This window comes from Lutra lutra, chromosome 16 (assembly GCF_902655055.1).
Source record: "Lutra lutra chromosome 16, mLutLut1.2, whole genome shotgun sequence".
Classification (NCBI taxonomy): Eukaryota; Metazoa; Chordata; class Mammalia; order Carnivora; family Mustelidae; genus Lutra; species Lutra lutra.
In genome coordinates, this window is record NC_062293.1 from 19,819,043 (window position 1) to 19,839,051 (window position 20,009).

The 20,009-nt window shown below is 58.8% G+C and overlaps 2 protein-coding genes across 3 annotated transcripts; one reads left to right on the forward strand and one right to left on the reverse strand.

The window, feature by feature from the left end:
- Positions 1–88: 88 nt before the first annotated feature.
- CNTNAP1 (contactin associated protein 1) lies at positions 89–15,373 on the reverse strand. Its single transcript, XM_047707606.1, is given in 29 exon segments — positions 89–1,516; positions 1,997–2,044; positions 2,145–2,390; positions 2,581–2,674; positions 3,077–3,246; positions 3,383–3,442; positions 3,445–3,477; positions 3,480–3,506; positions 3,509–3,602; positions 3,605–3,726; positions 4,871–5,110; positions 5,367–5,588; positions 6,068–6,253; positions 6,553–6,680; positions 6,764–6,920; positions 7,136–7,265; positions 7,267–7,340; positions 7,709–7,828; positions 7,971–8,077; positions 8,542–8,713; positions 8,973–9,122; positions 10,334–10,595; positions 11,274–11,417; positions 11,955–12,139; positions 12,738–12,941; positions 13,036–13,183; positions 13,649–13,842; positions 13,936–14,037; positions 14,914–15,373. Coding segments are annotated over 29 exon segments (4,188 nt in total). The 5' UTR covers positions 14,978–15,373; the 3' UTR covers positions 89–1,211.
- Positions 15,374–15,848: 475 nt separating this feature from the next.
- On the forward strand, positions 15,849–19,999 carry CCR10 (C-C motif chemokine receptor 10). 2 transcript variants are annotated; one of them, XM_047707605.1, is made up of 2 exons: positions 15,849–15,872; positions 16,692–17,982. In XM_047707605.1, exons 1-2 carry the CDS (start codon positions 15,849–15,851, stop codon positions 17,757–17,759), a joined length of 1,092 nt encoding a protein of 363 aa, XP_047563561.1. In that variant the 3' UTR covers positions 17,760–17,982. The 2 variants fall into 2 exon arrangements, with proteins under 2 accessions (XP_047563561.1, XP_047563560.1); XM_047707604.1 differs by lacking the exon at positions 15,849–15,872 and adding an exon at positions 18,985–19,999 and having other exon boundaries at positions 16,244–17,759.
- The last annotated feature ends 10 nt before the right edge of the window (positions 20,000–20,009 follow it).

Sequence of the window (20,009 nt, forward strand, 5' to 3'; positions counted from 1 at the left end):
GGGGCGAGGGGGTTGGCAAGAGACAGTCAGGCTCCTGGTCAGTGATGCGAGGATCCAGAGGGCTCTTCGTAGAAATTCCTGAGCCCTCAGAAGAGGTCCCTTAAAAGCATCCCGCTTAACCCCTCGCCATGACGCCAGCTACCACGCACAGACTGGGGCTCTGCCACTCTGCTTTATTAGGACGGCTCTGGCTCTGAGCGCACGGCTTGAGAGTGGAGACTGGGTCGGGCTGGGTGAGTGGCCAGCAGACCTCACAAGACTTCCAACACGGGAGAAGCAAAAACTACAGACCGTGGGCACAGCACAGGACAGTCGATTGATTTTTCTTTTATATATAAACTGATAATTAAAAAATTAGAGTAATATATAGAGTTTCTCTGGAGAGAGACTTTGCAACAAAAAATATATATAAAGAATATGACCTCCTGGGCAAACAAAGCAGCATCTCTGAGCGGAGGAAAGAAGACTCCTCATGCACTGGAGAGGGGGCCAAGCCTTTGGACAGGCACCAAGGCTATTGCATATCTTGGGAGAGGGAGGAAGAACAGAGGGCTGGCTAGTCGGTGTGTCTGCATTTTTCTCTCTACATTGCAAGTTTTTTTTATGGCTTTGGCTAAAGCATGTGAAGCAGCGGAGGTACTAAGGTGCTAAAAGCCAGGCCTCTCGGTCTCTGTACAAAACAAAAACGAGAAGGTGGGGAACAGCAACAAAGTCTTCCCTAACCCCCAACTGAGTGGAAGCAGATGGAAGATGTTCTGCGGGGCAGGGGGGAGGCTAGGGGATATGATTTAGCAGCCTCCTCCCCCCATACCCTGTGCATCCCGGCAATCCCACACATCTGTCCCTGCTGAGACTGAATATTGGAAGGGAAGCGGTTAATCTCCCCTGCACTCTGTTGTTAATCCCTGCAGCAGCTGGGACAGGGATGGCAGAGGGGGCCTGTCTCAATCCCATGGAGCTTCTCCTTTGGGGCAGGCAAACAACCAGGAGCCTGGGGAAATGGGGACGGGGAGGGCATTGGTTTAGGCAGTGAGGCTGGCCACTCCCTTTGGTCCCATCTGTAGCTCGGCCTACCAGACTTGGCAGGAGGGGCCTCCTCTGCGTGAGCGGAACCAGCTAAGAGGAGCCAAATGTCCCTGACAGGGTGGGGAGAGGTGGGAATTGGGGGATTCAGAGGAGATGGACTTGGTCCCTAGAGCCCTTCTCCTGATTCACTCAGACCTGGACTCCTCCAGGATCTGGGGGAGATTTTGGTCCCGGGGACCAGGGGCTGGGGCTGGAGCTGGGGCTGGGGTTGGGGCTGGGGCTGGGGCTGGGGCTGGGGCTGGGGTGGAAGCTGCCGTAGGGGCTGGGACCGGGGCAGCGCCTGAAGCAGGGAGGGGAGGTTTGCTGCCAGGGTGGTAATCATGGGTGGCCTTGGGCTCATTGGTGTGGTAGGAGCCCTTGTAGCGATGATTTTGCAGATAGAAGAGCACCAACATCCCCACCAGCCCCAGCAGCAGGAAGGCCACCAAAACTGCAAGGGAAAAAAGAGTTCAGGGCCGATCTTGGGGGTTTCTCCGCAGACACACATGGATGCTTTTGGCCAAAAGGGTACGTGCGTGGCCATCCGCAGTTCGTGCGTGTCAAGCCAGTCCCAAGTGTCCTGCAGGTCTGAATTCCGGGCTCACCCCGCTGCTGTCTTTGGTTTCCCGTATTCTCTTTCCACACCCCTGGGCTTACCCCAGTTTCTCACCTCTCTAGAAACTGCTGCACCCTCTTTCTCCTCATCCCTTTGCTAGAGCCCCATGTTAATAGTTCAGTTCAGAGTCCGTGGTGTCCTCAGACACGGAGGACTCGGCAGCTTACGGCTCTGCTGTCGTCCACACAGCCTGGCTCATCCGTGTGTGTGCCCCCTCGCCTTATGCCTTCGCCGCCCTCAGCCCGGGGGTCCGGGACAGGGAGGGGATGCCCACAGAGGGTGGAATGAGGTCAAGGTAGTGCTCTTGTTACTTACAGCCGAGAAGTATGGCAACCCATCCCTCATCGTGGTAGTACGGGAAGTCTGGAGGGGAAAGGCACCGGTGAGGCGAAGCCTCCTCCGTGTTAAGAACTGCTGCCCTTCCCTGTCGACCCTCCCTCCTCTGTGTGTCCCCCAGACCCACCTGGGGGCAGATACCAGGGGTCCAGCTCGGGCGGCACCTCTGCGACAAGGCGCGGCATGGCTCCGCAGTTAGATTCGGACAGCTCCCCCTGAACGCGGAGGGCCTCGGCCAGCTCCGCTGTCATGGGCCGAGGGGCCCTGAAGTGGGTCTTGAGGGGAGCCACGTTGTTGAATCGAACGCCAGACAGGCACCCCGAAAACCCCGGGGTGTTGTAGCGCTGGATCTCTGGGTCGATGACGCCGGTCTCTGAGGGAGAGGCAGGCCCAGAGGGAGAGGGGCTGGGCCCCCCCAGCCTTGCCCCACTCACTACCAGCGGGTTTCCGGCCCCTCCTTACTGCTGCCTTTGCAGCCACCCTGGATCCCTCATCCTCTGGGGCTCCCTCGCGCCTCCACCCCCATGCTCCTTGCCCCAAACACACTGGCACCCTCAGCTCACCCATAACACGCCCCAAATACAAGGCCTTGGGTGAGTCCAGCTGGCTGTCCACCAACAGCGAGAACTTCTGCTCCGTCAGTGGGAAGTAGTCCACCTGAGGGGCAGGGGAGAGGCGCGGAGGGAGGGAGAACCAGAGGCTGACCAAACCAGGCCCACGAGGGGACTCCCGTGCTGCTGGGGAGCCCTCGCTCAGCCGCAGGTGGACAGCCACCCACTGAAGGATTCACTGTGAACAACCCGGCAGCCTCGTTCTGAGCCCCGTCGTGGCAGCTGCTGGTGGCCTGCCTCGGTGGGGAACCCCGAGACGCCCCGAGCCCGTTCACTGCCTACGGAACAGACATGAGAATATCCACCTCCCCAGATGACCTCCCAGAGCAACACGCAAGACCCCTGAGACTCCTCTGTAAACTGGGATGCACTTTCCCTGTGCTATTGGACACGTCCCTGGGGCCACTGCCTGGGTGCGTCCTGAGGGGGTCCCTGTCCCTCCGCGCACCTGGATGAAGAGGTTTCGGTAGAGCGGGGTGATGTTGACGCTGTGTGGCTGCCGTCCGTGGACCGGCCTCGTGGTCAGCTGGTATACGTAGGGGCTGGTGCCCAGCTGGTACCGCAGCTGCAGGGTCCCTGCGGGATGGGGGTGGGGCAGGGGGAGAAAGGGCGTGTCCACTCAGTACCCCACAGCCCCCTCTTTGGAGAGCTCCGGGTCGGGATGGGGGTTGTCCCAGTGGATAGCAGTGCGACAGTGAAGGGCGTCCTGCAGGAAGCTGGGGGCTGGGGGCCCTGTGGGACCTTACCATCTTACTGATGAGCACGGCCATGTAGTCACGCACGAAGGAGCTGACATAGAGCAGGACCGCAGGGCGGAGTCCGTGCTGAAGCTGAAGGACACCTCCTCTCAGTGACATTGTAGACTGGCCCTCGGTACCGGGCACCGGCCGGCCGGGCCGGGGGTACTCAGGCAGACGGTACCCGGGCCCGTGGTAGCCGGGCACGTAGCCAGGAGTGTCATAGCCAGGGACATAGAACCCCGCTCATAGCCCGGCACCGGGCGGCTCAGCATGTGTGAGAACTCCCGGGCTGCCGAGCGCAGAGCAGACTGCAGGTTGTAGCGCATCCAGGTGCCGGGCTCGAAGAATCCGCCGATATCTGAGGGCACATGGAGGGGGATCAGTGCTGCTGCTCCTGGCTTCAGACATTGTAGGTCACCCACCCACCCATGCACCCTGGACCTCAGCCTCACGTCCTGCCACTATCACAGCCTGCCTTCACTCACTGTCAGGTCCCCTGGAGCCTCTAGGTCCCAGAATGGAGTCTTAAAACCATGAGAAATGGAAAAGATCATCCAATACGACCTGTGCCTTTTACAGATGGGGGAAACTGAGTCTCAGGAAGTGGCTAGTGACTTCCATAAGGATATGCCATATGCAGAGAGCCACGATTAGAATCGAGGTACCATGGGGATGCCTGGGTGGCTCAGTCAATTAAGCGTCTGCTTTGGGCTCGGGTCATGCTCCCAGGGTCCTGAGATCGAGCCTGTGTCGGGCTCCCTGCTCAGGAGGGAGTCTGTTTCTCCCTCTGTCCCTCCCCCTGCTCGTGCTCCCTCTCTCTCGCAAATAAATAAATAGAATCTAAAAAAAAAAAAAAAAAAAAAAAAAAGAATCGAAGTCTCACGATCCTCTCTGGTACACTCTCCACTACTCACCCCCAAACCAAGACCCAAGGTCCTCTGCTGGTCCCTGAGTCCCTGCAAGTCCCTGCTCCGGGAGACTTCTCCCACCGTGAACGCTCCTGCACGGGCGTCCTCCTAGACCAGCCTTAGGAAGGATGTGGTCTGGGGCACGTGCCAGAATCTTGCTAAGGTGAATGTCCAGGGCTTGCCTTAACCAGGAACCAGGCTGTAGACACTGTTTAGGAGCTCAGCGATTATCAACTAGGAAATGGCATGGGAGCGCACTGCACCACCTGAGCTGGGAATGCTTGCAGGGGTGGGGGGGAGCCTGTGATATCTTGGTGACAGTGGGAAGATGGGGAAGTTATCTGGCGGTTGCTTTTGAGTTCTTTCAGTAACAGCCCGCTGCATCATCCCCTCCTCGCGCCTCTTTATGGCTTGGAGTCGCCCATCACCTTCAGCAGTCCTGGCTCAGAGGCGGTCCCAGCTCAGAGCTCAGGAAGCCAGGGACAACTCTAGTTTTCCCTGGTGCTGACCCTGCACCCACCATCCTTCCCTTGCCCTTCCAATACCCCTCTGCGCTCTGTGGCTCCTGGGTCTCCCATAAACGGCTGCACTAACCGTGGTTGCAGTATGGCCCATCAAATGCTGTGAGGTCACAGTCACACGTGTAGTAGCTGTAGCGCTCCACACAGCGGCCTCCGTGGAAACAGGGGAACCGGGGGTGGGCGCAATGGCCTGTGCAGTTGGGTGAGGTACCCTCCGAGGCATTGGCACGGCCCTCCAGGTTCAGAGTTACTCCATTCAGACGCATCGCCCTCAGGCAACCCACGAAGGGACGCCTCTTTAGCTCTGCAGATCCTGGGAAGGGCGGGCAGGTCAAGAAATGGGTGTAGAGCCAGAGGCAGGGGTAAGTATTGGGGCTGGGAAGGGAGCCAAGGGGGGTGAGAACATGGAATAAAATCCATGGCCTAGATAGGAGAGGTGAGCTCTTGGCCCACTCCGCAGCAGAGGGCGTCGGGACCTCAGACACAGGGCTCCTGGAAGCAAGGAGAGCTTCGGTGAGAGGGTGGGAAGGGGCAGGAGGCCTCAGACCTGGCGCAGGGCTGCAGCTCACCGACGTAAAGGGGCTGGTCGTACTCCAGCCAGATGTAGGTCTGCAGGGGCATGGGCCGCAGCACCCAGGGCCGGTGGTCCACACGGAGCCGGGCCTGCTTCACGTTGATTTCCGCCCGGACCAGGTGCCACTCATCGTCATTGAATTCAAACTCATCCGAGTGTACTGTCAGGTTCTCATCCCCATTCCCCACATCGAAGGCAAAGACCACGTCCCGGGAGGCTGGACAACGCAGGGGGTGGGGAGAAAGGACTCAGACCCCACTGGTTCCTCACTCCATACAACCTCTCCTCCTCACTCCTCGGAGTTCCTTGAACGTCCCTCTAGTTCTCCTCAGCCTGGGACAAAACCCATAAACTCCTTAAAACCTTACACTCCTGGTCTCTCCCAAATTTGCAGATCCCCGGAGCCAGCCTCCCAGTCCCACTGCTGAGGTTAGAAGTGTAACTGGTCAGGCAGAAAACACCTCAGGAGTCCAAGTACCTTCTTGAAGGTGAGGGGCCTGAGGCCCAGATTGCTGAAGTGAGTGCCCAAGTTCACAAAGCTGCTACCAAGACAGACCCGGCTCTAGAACCTACCGTTCTCTAAAGCCCTTTCCGTGCTGGCGCCTGCCTTTGCCCCTTCCCCCAGCCTCTGCCTACCCCACCTCCCTCCAGAGATCTCCGTCCAGCCCATGTCCCTCCCAGCGTCTGCCTGCTCACTGTTGAGTTCCACCCTCACGTAAGGCCGGCGCCACTGGCAGTAAGGGCCCCCCATATTCTCTAGGAAGACTCCCGAGGGAGCCGAGGTCCTGAAGTAGAAGGAGACATCAAGGCTGTGGTTGGCACGGATCGGGGGGAAACGCAGGGCAGCCCCAGTGTGGAAGGAGATGGTGTTCCAGGAATTTCCTGCAAAACCAGGAGGAAAGCCTGATCAGGGAGGTCAGAGGGTAGAGAAATAAGGGAGCCCCCCGGTGGGGTGGGGAAAGATGGGGCAAGGAGAACGGTTAGGGGGAACCGAGGGGAGAAGAAGGGGGTCTAATGAAGAGAATGAGCAGCAGGGGAACCACACAGAAGGGGTCCCATCCCGGCAGGAGCTGGGTGTCTGGCAGGATGTCCTAGAGACCTGCAGTGGGTCAGGTGGTCTAAATTTTGGAAACTGGAGAGCCAACCCTGGGGAGGGCACACAAAAGGGTTCTGCCACTCACGATCGCCATAGCAGCGCAGAGGCCTCAGGAAGAACTGGGCCTCAGAATTGGAGCGGTTCGTGTCCCCCACCACCACCTGAGTGACGGGCAAATGGTCCACAAAGGTCAGCAGTCCCTTGTCGGTTCTCCTGTGGGGGCAGGACGCAGCGGTTCAGCCCCTGCTGCTCCGCTGCCCCTGGAATCCTGAGTGCCCTGGCCCTCAGCCCCTCACCACTGGGGCTGGTCGGCATCACAGTTACAGTGCAGAGCGGGGTCCACGCAGCTCCGGTCCAGACCACAGGCACAGCGCTGGATCCCGGGCTGCGAGCCTCCCCAGTAGAAGTGCTGCTCCTCATTTCGCCCAATCCAGAAGCTGTAGGGGTAGCCTCCTGGGGAAGATGTGGGGGCCATTGGCAGGCCCCATCCCTCCATTAGCCCGTGGGCTCCTCTCTCCTCTTTCCAACCAGCCCAGATCCTTGCTCGAGTGTTCAAGAACTCCAGCTGACCTCTCTGGTTCCCTCCTCCCAGCCCCACCCCCGTTCCCCCTCCCAACCAGGGCTCTCCTCCAGCTCTGCACCCCGCCCACGGCAGCCCAGGCCCTCACCAGCAGTGTTGAGCAGCCGGGAATTGTAGCAGGAGAACTCGATCCACTGTTCGCAGTGCTGGGAAGCATTGGCCAGGGCACTGACTTCCTCCCAGGAGGCATTCCAGTACTGGATGGCCCCCAGGAACGGCCCGCTCCATGCTAGAACCTGTCACCCGAGTTGTCCACAGCCTGTCATGCCGCACAACTGTCCATGCCCGGTTCTCTGGGGGAGTGGAAGAGACAGAGTTTTGGCTCGAGATGGCCATTCTCTACCCATCTCCCTGCTGATGTCCACCACCGCTGCTGCTCCTCAGAGCCAATAAGTTGGCCAAGCAGCTCCGTTCCAGCCTAGCTCTGGGCCCTCGACATTGTTGAGGCTAGATGTGATGGCTGGACTGGATCAGGAAGCTAGAATTTATCTGCAAGGCTAGATTACAAATTCCTGAGTGTCCCCTTTCCCCTCTGCCATCCTTTACCCCCCCCACCCACAGTTCAGTCTTGCTAGCCCCTGCCCCCCCTTAACCCCTGTTTCCCCAACACCCCCTCACAGCCTTGTCACCTGCCCCTTCACCACCCATCAGAGTCACTTACCTCGGATATCGCAGTACACTACAAATGGCTTCAGAGGGCCACTGCCATCAGGATCAATGGTGAAGTTTCCAGAAGTTTTCCCACTAAGCCGATAAGCCTCACAAGATTCCTTATACAGAGCTGGTAGGTTGTGGGGTGGAGAAAGCAGTTATGGGGTCAGAGGGCGAGGAGGGCCAGTCCTACCGGCTCCAGCAGCCTCATGATCCCCAGCAACCTCCTGGCCTCCCTGTCCCTGAGCGACCCCCTCCCCCATTCGGCTTACGTTGGTGACAGGTCTCCCCCTTGTAGCCTGTCAGTTCACAGTAGCAGATGAAATCATCCCAGGACTGGTAGCAGCGTCCATCATGCTCACACATGTTAGGGCTACACCTAGAGAAGAGGGTCAGCACCAAGGGAAGGCGCCTTACTGTGAGCGAGAGCGTGAGTGTGGGGTCTGATCCCTACAGGCTTCACTTCCGGCTCCTGAGAGCACCAGGACCCCGAGGAACAAGCCAGGTATATGCCTAAGTGCTGGCACATTAAGGCAGGCCTCAGGGCTCAAGGACTACTGTGTACCCACCCCCTCCCTCTTCTCCCCCACAGAAGAAAACCCTCTAGGACCAAGAGCAGAGGCTTCGTTTCCATTCTGCGCATGTGTCGCTTTAATGGAAGAGCTAGGTAAAGAAGGACAAGAGGGTGAGATGAGAGGCCAAGGAGAAATCATCTCCAGGTGGGACACGGAGGAGCTGGGAGCGGGAGGGGGGAGATTATTGAGAAAGGCCAATCTCATCAGGAGACCACCGAAGAGGGCTTTGGAGGGGTCACCTCTTGCAGGGAGAGGGGCTTCCGGATACCTATCAGTGATGCCACATGTGTCAAAGAGGACCTCAGCATAGTATCCCAGCCGCCGGCCCTCCACCAGAGTCAGGTTGACCAGCTGACCGTCCACCTTGAGCAGCTCCATGCAGCCATGGAACGCCGTCTGGTTGGAGTGGCAGCCCGATCGACTGGCTGGTTTGGGACAACCTGGAGCAACCACCCCTGTGAGGCCCTCCCCAGGGGAGACCCCAGAGACCCTCCCCCAGGGAGATGCCAAAGGAAAGCCAGACATGAAGGAAGGAAGGGGGCCAAGAGACCATGGCAGTGACTTTCCAGTCCCCAAGGCTCCAGAGAGGAGACGGGGATTTATCCCTACCAAACTCTCCAGGCAGCGCCATCTGAGGAGGAGTTTGGTGGTGCCTTCCCACCCAGAGACAGGGGTCTGGCCGGGTTGGCTCCCACTTACCCCCAAAGAAGTATGAGGTGCCGGTGCGGATCAGCAGTGGGTACGAGACCCTGACCTCTGCCCCCTCCACATCATCGATGCTGATGACGGCATGGTTCTCCTGGGCCGCAAAATTCACCTCGTGCCAAAAGCCATCGTTCAGGCGGTACCCTGGGCAGGAGGAAAGGATGGAGTGAGCGTGTGGGAAGCACCACATTCTGAGAGAAGGGTGTCTGGAGCCCGGAGGCAGCGACCTCATTCAGTCCTATGTGCCCTCCATTACACTATATATATGTGTGTGTGTGTGTATGATATACAATATACAAACACATCACACATTAAACATATAAATAGTATATAAAACATGGGGCGCCTGGGTGGCTCAGTGGGTTAAGCTTCTGCCTTCGGCTCAGGTCCTCATCTCAGGGTCCTGGGATCGACCCCTGCATCGGGCTCTCTGCTCAGCGGGGAGCCTGCTCCCCCCCACCCCTGCCGCCTGCCTATCTGCCTACTTGTGATCTCTCTCTGTGTGTCAAATAGATAAATAAAATATTTTTTAAATAAATAAATAAATAAATAAATAAATGGTGTATAATATATATTAAAGATTTATTTATTTGAGAGAGACAGAGGAGAGTGGACAGTGCCTGTGGGGGAGGGTGGGGTCCAGAGGGAGAGAGAAAGAATCTCAAGCTGACTCCCCGCTGAGCATGAAGTTCAACAAGGGACTCATCACCCTGGGATAAAGACTTGAGCCCAAATCAAGGGTCAGATGCCTAACTGAACTGACTGAGCACCCCAGGCACCACCCCCGCCATTACACTGCTCCCACTGCGTGCTGACATCTTTTTTTTTTTTTTTAAAGATTTATTTATTTATTTGACAGAGAGAGATCACAAGCAGGCAGAGAGGCAGGCAGAGAGACAGGAGGAAGCAGGCTCCCTGCTGAGCAGAGAGCCCGATGCGGGACTCGATTCCAGGACTCTCAGATCATGACCTGAGCCGAAGGCAGCGGCTTAACCCACTGAGCCATCCAGGCGCCCCGCGTGCTGACATCTTTGACTGTCTTCCCTGACCCTAGCAGCTGAGGCAGAGTCTGCAAAGCCACAAGCAAGTAACACTTCTGGAGCCCCCTGGAGCTAGAGTGTACCAGGACTCTGGGCCTTCCTGCCGCTCCCAGCACCCTTAGACCCTCAGCTCTGACCCTGAGCCTCTGGCCACTCCCTGCTTTTCCCAGCCGATCCCCCCCCCCCCCCCCCCCCCCCGTGCTCACGCCCCGCCCCGCCCTCGCCCCTCTCCTCAGTGCTGGCCCACACCGGCTCCTCCTGGGGTCTCCTCCTCCCCTACCCACCCCCCACCCCCAGCAACTTTCCACCCCTCACCAGCAGCGAACTGAAGCTTTTTTCGGCCAGTCTGCGCGATGGACACGTTGACCTGCCCTTCACTGAGCATCAGCTCCACGTGGCCCAGCCCGTCCCCCAGGCGGGAGAAAAGCAGCAGCCCCGTGAGATCCCAGGTGCGGAAGCGGAAGGAGACCGCGAAGCGGCCTCGGCGCGGGAAGCCAGGCACCTGCACGAAGTTGTGAGGCCCTCCGAAGTTGACCGGGTGAGGAACCGGGTCCAGGCAACGGAAGGCCACCTTACCCTGAGGATGAAGGTGAGGCTCCATCAGCACCCAAGAGAATGAAGCCGCCTGCCTCCCTGGGGAATTCAGTTTCCATAGTGGTCTCGGACCTTCCTCCCCACACTGCCTCAGAGTGTGTGCGGGGGAGACCTCCCATTCTGACCATTCCCACCCCCCACAACCATAACCAGCTGTGGAGGGGGTCTCCAACCAAGCGGCCCTGGGGGACTCTCTGCTGGCTGTGACTTCTTTACACCATCTCCATGGGCCGCCGCTCCCTCCTTCCCTTCCTCCCAGCCTGGAGAGGCAACTTCCGCCTGGCTTCCTGGCAGGCACTAGAACACTCGCTGCTGAGCTGGGGTGGGGTGGGGTGGCGGACGGGGACCACACCAAAACAGACCTGGGTTCAAGATCGGACTCAACCACCGTACAACTCGGTGATCCCTGGCCAAGCCACTCCCGGTCTCTGCATCTTATTTTCCTCAAACATTAATTGAGGATGTGGTTAGACCAGACCACAGCTTCTCAGCTGGGGGTTAGGGAGGGGTGGCCTTTGCACCTCCTGTGAGTCTGTGATGGTGCCCTCCACCCACTTGAGCATTTGGCTGGGGAGAGAGGAATCCTCAGCTTTTATCTGATTCTCTTTGCTTTCCGAGCAGCTCTGATGTCCCGCCCTCCCTGAATGCCCTGCCCACTGGCCTCGAAGGTGATCCTCGAATGGCGCCGCACAGCCAGGTCTGCGATGTTGACTCGGTTGAAGATTATGTTTTCTATGCAGCCTCGGAAATTATGCCGATAAGCGAGGTTCTTCTGCGCAGCGCCCACCAGACCCCCAATGTACATCTGCGGGCGGGGCAAGGGGGTTAGGTTCCCTGGATGCCAGTACAAGCTCATGCTCCTCTCTCTCTCCTCCTCCCCAGGCTTTCCCAGGCTCCCAGCTTGGCTTTATATAAGACTTGAAATACACATTTCCCCAGCATCGCTATTCAAGCTGGAAGCTTGCTGGGCCTCCCAGGCTTGGGTGCTGGCCCTGACTCCACCACAGATTGGGTGCATGCCCTTGGGTAGGTCAATTAACATGTCTGGGATTCTTTATCTGCAGATCAGGGCCACAGAGTTGGGCAATTCAATGGGGCAATTTTCTCATCTCATCTGATCCCCAAAACCCAGATTTCCAGATCCCATGTCAGTTGTTTTGTGTGTGTGTGGGGGGGGGGTGCCCAGGAAATCTGCCTTCTAACAACACCAACAACCACAACAACCCAGGCCCGTGAACCACAAGTTTGCCAAGAGCTGCTAGGAGATTCAGGAACTGGAGAGCACTGTCCTCCCACGGACCCCCCAGCACCCCAACTCGACTAAATGAACCACTCTGCTCACCTCATTGTCCAAGTTCAGCCTCTCAAAGTCACCGTTGAGCACAAAGCGCTGTACATAGCCGTCCAGGGTGAGGTTTGCGTCCCGGCCAAATCGGTCCACCCGCACGTAATGCCAGTGCTGGTCGTTGAGGACACCACCAGCGCTCACAGTGGTGTGACCGGGCCTGGGCTGGATGGGGCTGCTGCCTGGGGGAACGGAGGAGCAGGGTCAGACCTACAACCTGGAGAGCCCCAGAGAGGCCTAGCCCCCAGGTGCAGCAGCATCCAGGAGCACAGAGAAGGGTTGGCACAGGGCCCAGGGCAGCCTGCTGGGGAGGAGGTATACAGAGATTGGATATCTTCAGCTTGGGATGGAGTGGTGCCCACTGGGGAGTATGTGACTGAGGGTATGTCGTTTAACCCCTCTGGGCCCCTGTTTTACAATAGCTGCTTCTACTTCATCCTATGGTTGTTATGAAAAGCTAATGAGATACAAAATAACAACTCTTTGGGCTTGTATGTGTATGTACACGTAATGTATATAAGGTTTCCACAATGAGGAAACAGACTGGAGAGGTTCCTTGTCCAAGGTCACACCACTGGTAGGTGGAGCTGAGACTGGCATCCAGATCTTCTGACTCGGAGTCCAGTGTTTTGTTAGCGCCAAACCGTGCACAGAAAACGCAAGCCGGTCCAAACAGTAAGGAATGGCAAGATCCGGAGTGGGTGCGGCTTCGCGGAGGCGGGGCCGCGAGGGGCGTGGCAGACAAGCCGCTGGGGTCTTACCCGCGACGGTGGAGCTCACCCAGGCTCATGTGCAGCAGCAAGTGCGCCCCCTGCAGCTCCAGTGTCACGTAGTCGCCCTGGACCCCCTCCGCATGCAGCAGGAGCCCGTCCTTCTCTTCCGTCTTGAAGCTGAAGGCGAACACGTCCCACAGACTCCGGCTGACCCCTCGCGGGAAGCGGTACGAGATGGCATCATCGCCGTCGAAATAGAGCACGTCGGACTCTGCGCGAAGGCCAGCAGGTGGGCCGAGGACACGGAAGACTGATTCCCGAGCCCTCCGCCCCCACCCCCACCCCCACGACTCCCGCAGTCTTACTGTAAGGGCAGCCGTAGAGGCCGAGCCTCAGGCCGATCTTGCCACGCGGGTTCCAAGCCAGGGGCACGATGCGGATATAGCGCGCGGTGAAGTGGTAGTGCAGGTCGTGGCGCACTATCGCCGACTCGTTCACGTTCCCGAAGAAGGTCTGAGGGGGAAGGGCAGAGGGGAGATCAGGTCCCCACCTTCTGCTTTATTTCTCCACAGCCTTCCAGCCCAGCCCGCAGTCGTCACACCCAGCCAATATCAGCTTCCAGAAAGCAGACTCTCCTTGATCTCCTTGGACCCTCGTGGCTTTAGAAAAACAGATGACCTAGCATAGCGTGTCCTCTCCCGCCATCCTATTATCTCCTCCGAGCTCAACTCGGATGTCACCTCATTCAAGAAGCTCTCCCAGATTTGACCCTAAAGTATGTGAAACCCTGTCATCTGAGAAAGTCTTGCACCCACGGTGAGTGGACCGTCCCTCTGGACTGAATCCCCACACGGGAAGCCGCTGTTCCTCACATGTGTCCCCATCTCCTCCTCCTTCATCTCCCCCAAGCCAGTGCCCAGAGCAGGTTGCAGAACTGAGGGGGTTCTCCAAGTGCATGCACAGGGGGCCCTGGAATACCGCATTGTGCCCTTGCTGGTAGAATGGTGTCCAGCTGTCCACTCGGTCCCCATAGAGCAGCATGTAGCGTGTGACCCAGTCCCACGAATTAAATGAGCCCTGGGTGGCCACAGCTCGGATCCGGTGCTTCTTCATTAAGTCAATCTGGAGCCAAGGATTCGGGTCCCCGGTTCGGGGAGACCATCCGCTTATGCCTATAGAAGAGGCAAGGGCTTTTACCCCTGGCTCTCCTGTTGTGCCTGGCCCTCCAGGGCCCCCACCACACCTTGGGGCGGCGCCTGGCTCACCGTGCAGCCGGGCAAATCTCGGCGCAGTGAAGAGCCCATAGTAGGAGGAGGCGCCCAGGGAGCGTGCGTACAGAGGCCCGACCAGCTCCTCATCACAGCCATCTGGGTTGGGGAAACAGACATTTTGGTCGCGGAGCCCCTCCCAGGTCCTTCCAAACACCAGGCACACTGAGCAACTGTAGCTCCTCCTTCTCTGTTCCCCAGCAGGCACCCCAGCACTAACTTAAGCCATCTACTCAACCTGGGCTACAGCAACAGCTGCACACTCAGGGGGGCTGCCTTCTTCTTCTGGGGGGACCCCTAAGCCGGATCTCCCCCAGGTCTGTGACTGCCCTCCTACCAGCTCAGGCTTAGTACTCCCCCAAACACAACCTTAGCATCTTTCAAAACCTGAGTCGGCCCAAGGCACCAATTCAGCCCCAGCCTTATCATGGATCCCACTCATCAGCACCCCCAACCCTCACCAACCCCAAATCCAGGCCTTGGTCCCAAACCCAGCCAGTCATACCAGCATCACCAGCTCCATGTCCAACCTTCGCAGCAATCAGAGACACCAACTCCTGCTTGGATCCCAGCCTTAAAATCCAGCCCCAGCCCCAAACCCTAGCCCCTGGACCAGCTCCAAGCCCAGCCCCACATCCTGGCAAAACCTTAACCCCAGCTGGGATCACCAGTACCACCCTTATCCCTAACCCTCAAGCCCAGGCACCAGCTCCCGCTTGGATCCTAGTCCCAAATCCCTCCCCGGAGCCGACTGATTTCTCCGCTCCTCGGAGCCCAGCACCGGCCCGGGAGCGCGCGCCAGCCTCGGAGCTGCATTGCGGAGCGCGGGGGAGAGGCAGAAAAGGATGGAAACGAGCAAGCGCGCGCCGGCCGGGGAAGGGACCCGCGACCACCTAGCCGCATTGCGGCTGGACCCGCCCTGCAGGCTTCGGACTCCCGGGTCCCACCCTGCTTGCACCTGAGCCCGGCACTCACAGTAGCCCCAGCCCCGGGCTCCCGAGACCGCGGCGAGCAGGATGCAGAGGAGCCGAGGACACATGGTGCAGGGCTGACGGGTCTCGGCGGCCGCCTCCCAGGGCCCGGCTCCGGCTAGGGCTCCAGGTCCACTTCGGGCTCCCAGTTCTCCTCCTGGGGTTCGCAGCGGATCGCTGTCTCTCTTCCTAACCCACCCCTCCCTCTATCCTCTCTCTCCCCCAACCCTTCTCCCTTCTCTCTCTCTCTCTCTGTCGTTCCAGGTTCTCTGCTGCTCTCTCTCTCCTTCCCACCCTCTCTCCTCTCACCTCCCCCTTCCCCAGCCTCTCTCTCCCGGCACGCGCAGCTTTCCCGGACCCCGCGCAAGCGCGCGCCTCAGCCCTGCTGCGAAAGGGCGGGGGTGGAGAGCCTCCAGCCGCCGGGAAATACCCTGAATAACCCGAGGCTGGCAGGGACTGTGGCCACAGGGGTGGGGGAAGGAAGATAATGCCAGTGGAGCGTCCCGAAAAATCCAAGAAAAGCGGGGGTTGGCTATCTGGAGATTGAGAGAAGAGTAAGTAAAAGAATCTAACATTTTCTGAAGGCAAATTATGCTTCAGGCACCTATCCTAGGCACCCTCATAACCCTGTGAATTCGACATTTTTACCTTACTCCACTTTGCAAATGAAAAACCTGAGGCTCAAAGAGGTAAACTTACTCGAGATCACACAGGTAGCTAGCAAATGATGATATTCCCAAACCCATTCTTTTTCTACTGGCAGGGTAAAGAAAGAGAGAAAAAAAAATTAGGGGGTGAAATGGGAAAGTCTGGTAAAGAGAGCCCACAGACCCTAATCCCCGCCGCCCTCTTGGTCCCTCTCCCCGCCCCTTCCTTCCTGTCCCACTAGTTTAACTTCTCTCCCCAGTGGCTATACCTCAGAAACCTGTGTAGCCAGAGATGGGGACGCAACCCGCAGAGCAGGTGGGAGTGGGGGCTGGGGGGAAGGGTCATAGAGAGGGAGGGTAAGGCAAAGGGATGGGATTCTCCACCTGGTAACAAGCTTCTGCCATGCTTTGACCTATCCAGGTTATCTGGAGCCATCTGGGACCTGGGACCTTCCAGATAGATGGGGCTGGTGATGTGAGGCTGAAGTTGGGGGATGGGACTGGGCTGAGGGGAAGGGTGAGCTGAACCTAGGGGTCTGACGTTGCAACAGGGACCAGGAAACCTGAGGCCCAACCCTTGAGATTCCCCCTGTCATGAGCAGTTCAGTGCACCTGTACTGGAGGTTAGAGGTGGGGCCGGCAGGGGAGAAAGGAAAAGACTTTGCGACCCTCTCCACACCATGCCTGGAGTCCAGGGAGGGACCAGCTCTGAGGCAAAGCCTGCATGTGGGTGTTCTTCCAGGAGAGGGCGCTGCAAACAGACCGGAACCTCCAGATTTATTGATAATAGAAACCCTGACCTAAGGAGAGCACAAATGCTTCACATCCATTATCTTCCTTATTTCAAACAACTTTGCCACTTGGGCTGGTCAGGATTTCTAATCTCCACATTGTATATTAGGCAACTGAGATCCAGAAAGTCAAGGTCATCCAGAAAGCTGGATGCAGAGACAGGAAGGGTTCAGTGGAAGCCAAGGCCTGTTGGAGGGTGTGTTAGGAAGAGTTCAGAGAACAGTTTGTATCTTCTCCCTCTGTACTGTTGTCACACAGCAGCCCCCAGCTTGGAAGGTATGTGTGGGAGGGGGAGGTGTGTGGGAAGATGTCTCATAAGGTCCCTCTCATTCTGACCTCCCAGGTCTCCTGGGGCCCCTACTCTGGGGAGGATGAGGAGGCATACTCTGCGGAACCATTGCCAGAGCTCTGCTACAAGGCGGATATCCAGGCCTTCAGTAGGGCCTTCCAACCCAGTGTCTCCCTGGTGGTGGCTGCACTGGGTCTGGCTGGCAATGGCCTGGTCTTGGCCACGCACCTGGCCGCCCGTCGGGCTGTCCGATCGCCCACCTCTGCCCACCTGCTCCAGCTGGCCCTGGCCGACCTTTTGCTGGCCCTAACCCTGCCCTTCGCTGCAGCAGGGGCTCTGCAGGGCTGGAGTCTGGGAAGTGCCACCTGCCGCGCCATCTCCGGCCTCTACTCAGCCTCCTTCCACGCCGGCTTCCTGTTCCTGGCCTGTATCAGCGCCGACCGCTACGTGGCCATCACGCGGGCTCTCCCCGCAGGACCGAGGCCCTCTGCTCCAGGCCGCGCGCACATGGTCTCAGCCATCGTGTGGCTGCTGTCGCTGCTCCTGGCGTTGCCTGCTCTCCTTTTCAGCCAGGACGGGCAGCGGGAAGGCCAACGGCGCTGCCGGCTCATCTTCCCCGAGGGTCTCACGCAGACGGTGAAGGGGGCAAGCGCCGTGGCGCAGGTGGTCCTGGGCTTCGCGCTGCCGCTGGGCGTCATGACCGCCTGCTACGCGCTCCTGGGCCGCACGCTGCTGGCCGCCAGGGGGCCGGAGCGCCGGCGTGCGCTGCGCGTCGTTGTGGCCCTGGTGGCGGCCTTCGTGGTGCTGCAGCTGCCCTACAGCCTCGCCCTGCTCCTCGATACGGCGGACCTGCTAGCTGCCCGCGAGCGGAGCTGCCCTGCCAGCAAGCGCAAGGACCTGGCGCTGCTGGTCACCGGAGGGCTGGCCCTGGCCCGCTGCGGCCTCAACCCCGTGCTCTACGCCTTTTTGGGCCTGCGCTTCCGCCAGGACCTGCGGAGGCTGCTGCGGGGTGGGAGCTGCAGCCCAGGGCCTCACCCCCGCGGCCGCTGCCCCCGCCGGCCCCGCCTCTCTTCCTGTTCGGCTCCCACTGAGACCCACAGTGTCTCCTCCTGGGGCGACTAGGTCTGCGAATCAAGGAGGGGAGGACGGGATTCCAGGGAGGGTAGTGGGAAAGGGGAGTGGCGGGGGGGGGGGGGTACTGAGACGGAGGTAGGGACCTAAAGGAATTGCTTCTGTACTTTGCCACATTAAATTGATAACATGGAAATGAGATGCAACCCAACAACTGTTACTATTTTTGAGTCACCGACTTGGAAGTGATTTGTAGCAGGGCAGAACTGGTGCGTTCCCCCTCCCCTTTCAACTCGCTTGGTTCCGAGTGGAAGGCGCTGAGAGTCTGGGTGGGGGTGTGCAGAGCTGCTGAGCCTGAAGCTCTAGGCACTGTCACTCCCTCCACCTTCACCTGGTCTCTTCGAATAAGATGTGAGGTGGGAAAGCTGCCAAGGGGGGGAGGGCTGGGGTTCCTCTTAAAGTAGCACAAGGAAGAGCTTTCTAACAACTACAGTGCTATCCAGTAATGGCTGCCTTAGCAAATACGGAGTTCCTGGCCTCCGGAATGTTCAGGGCAAGGCTGGTGGGGACTGTGCGTGCCTGTGCATGGTGTGGTGGTAGGTATTGACAATGCCCAGGAGATTCCAGTTTTGGATAGGGTCTTGGATTAGATTATCACTTTACAATCTCTTCTAAGATTCTGTGGCGGGAAAAAAAAAAAAGGAAAAAAGGTAATTTAAAAAGTTGAGTCGGAGTTTTTCACCTTGGAGAAAAACCAAGGAGAGAATGCCAATTTGAAAATTTCCAGAGTCGTTATCATGGGCGTGGTGGGGGTGGGGGTGACTGCTGTTCTCCATCTTCCCTGGGGACAGGGTCAGAGGAAATGTGCTGAGCCTGCCGGAAAGAGAGGTTAGACATCGGAAAGAACTTTCCTGCAGGCAAGGGCCTGGGATCCAGACAGGGAAGAGAGTATATGGTTCGAATGTCTCCGTCTCAAGGAAATCTCAGTGCTGGCCACTGTCATCTGGGGCGAGGGCAAGGCCGGGACGGCCTCTGACGGTCGCATGGATTCCTGGTCTTTGTTTTACACAAGCACGGTAGGCAGGATGGTGTTCACGTGCGACAACTCTTGCAGTTTAATATCCGGTCAGCAAAGCCGCCCGGACCACTCCAGCCTGGAGTCTGGGGACCCCGAGCAAGAAGGGCGGGGCGTGGCGGGGAGGTCTCAAGGGAGGCGCTGGCCCGACGTCCCCGCCCTGTCCCGCCCCGCCCAGCGCTGACTAGCTTTCCTTCCTAGAGCCTCCTGCGGCAGAGACCGAAAGCCACCGCCACCAGGGGACAGAATCCAGGGAAGGCCCGGAGATGGCGCCGATCCTCCAAAGGTCCTACAAGCCAGCCACTGGGGGCCAACCTGGAACCCTCCACCGGAGACCGCGGGAATCGCCGCTGAGTCAGCAACGCACGCGCGCGCCCGCTGTCGTCCTGGCCCCGCCCCGTCCGCGGCCCCGCCCCGCCCGGTCCGTTTAGCGCTTCGCTTAACCCCTTCAGACACAGGACCTCAGGCTATATTCCCCGAGAGGCCTCCACTCTCTTCGAAGACCGTAGAATTCCCTTGAATCTTAAATCACTCTCCCCACTGAAGTTCAGTGAGCTGTGCGCTCGAAATTAGATTTAATTTCCGACCTGGGTCTGCACTTCCCCGACTCTGCCTCAGCTTCTGCACCTTAAAAAGGAGGTGACTGTAGACCAAAGAATTGGACTACTCCATCCAGGGGCGGAGGACCGCCTCCAGGGCTGTGCCTGGCGCAGGTAGCTAAAGATCGTTCCTTTCTCAGGGACCCCGAGACGAGACAGGGGTTCAGAGAGCTGCAGTCGGGGCCTTCCTCTATGCCCCATGCCCTTCGTTCTCCAATGCTCCCTCTCGAGAAGGTTTTTAATCTGCTGGTTGGTGAGCCAAGAGTTAAAACAAGGGCATGAAGGCGGGCTTCCGTGACATCACCAGCACTCCGCGTCCGACCTCGGGGACGGGGGCGTGGCTGACATCGCACCGCCCCCTCCCTCTTTATTCCTCAGCTCCTCCCCGCTGTCACCAAGCCAGGGGCACATGATGCAACCCGCCGAGGTTTCAGTGGCCTGATTGGTGGCCGCGCCCGGCGCCAGGCACAGGGATTGGGCAGGGGAGACTGTGACGAAAACTGCACCCTGCCCTGTAAAGAAGGGAGGAGAGAAAGAGAGGGAAAGGGGGGGCCCTCGGAGGGGAGGGGGCTGGGGAGGCGGGGTCCCGGCGCTGTGCTCGCGCTCCTAGCGCGCCAGTCCCGGGGC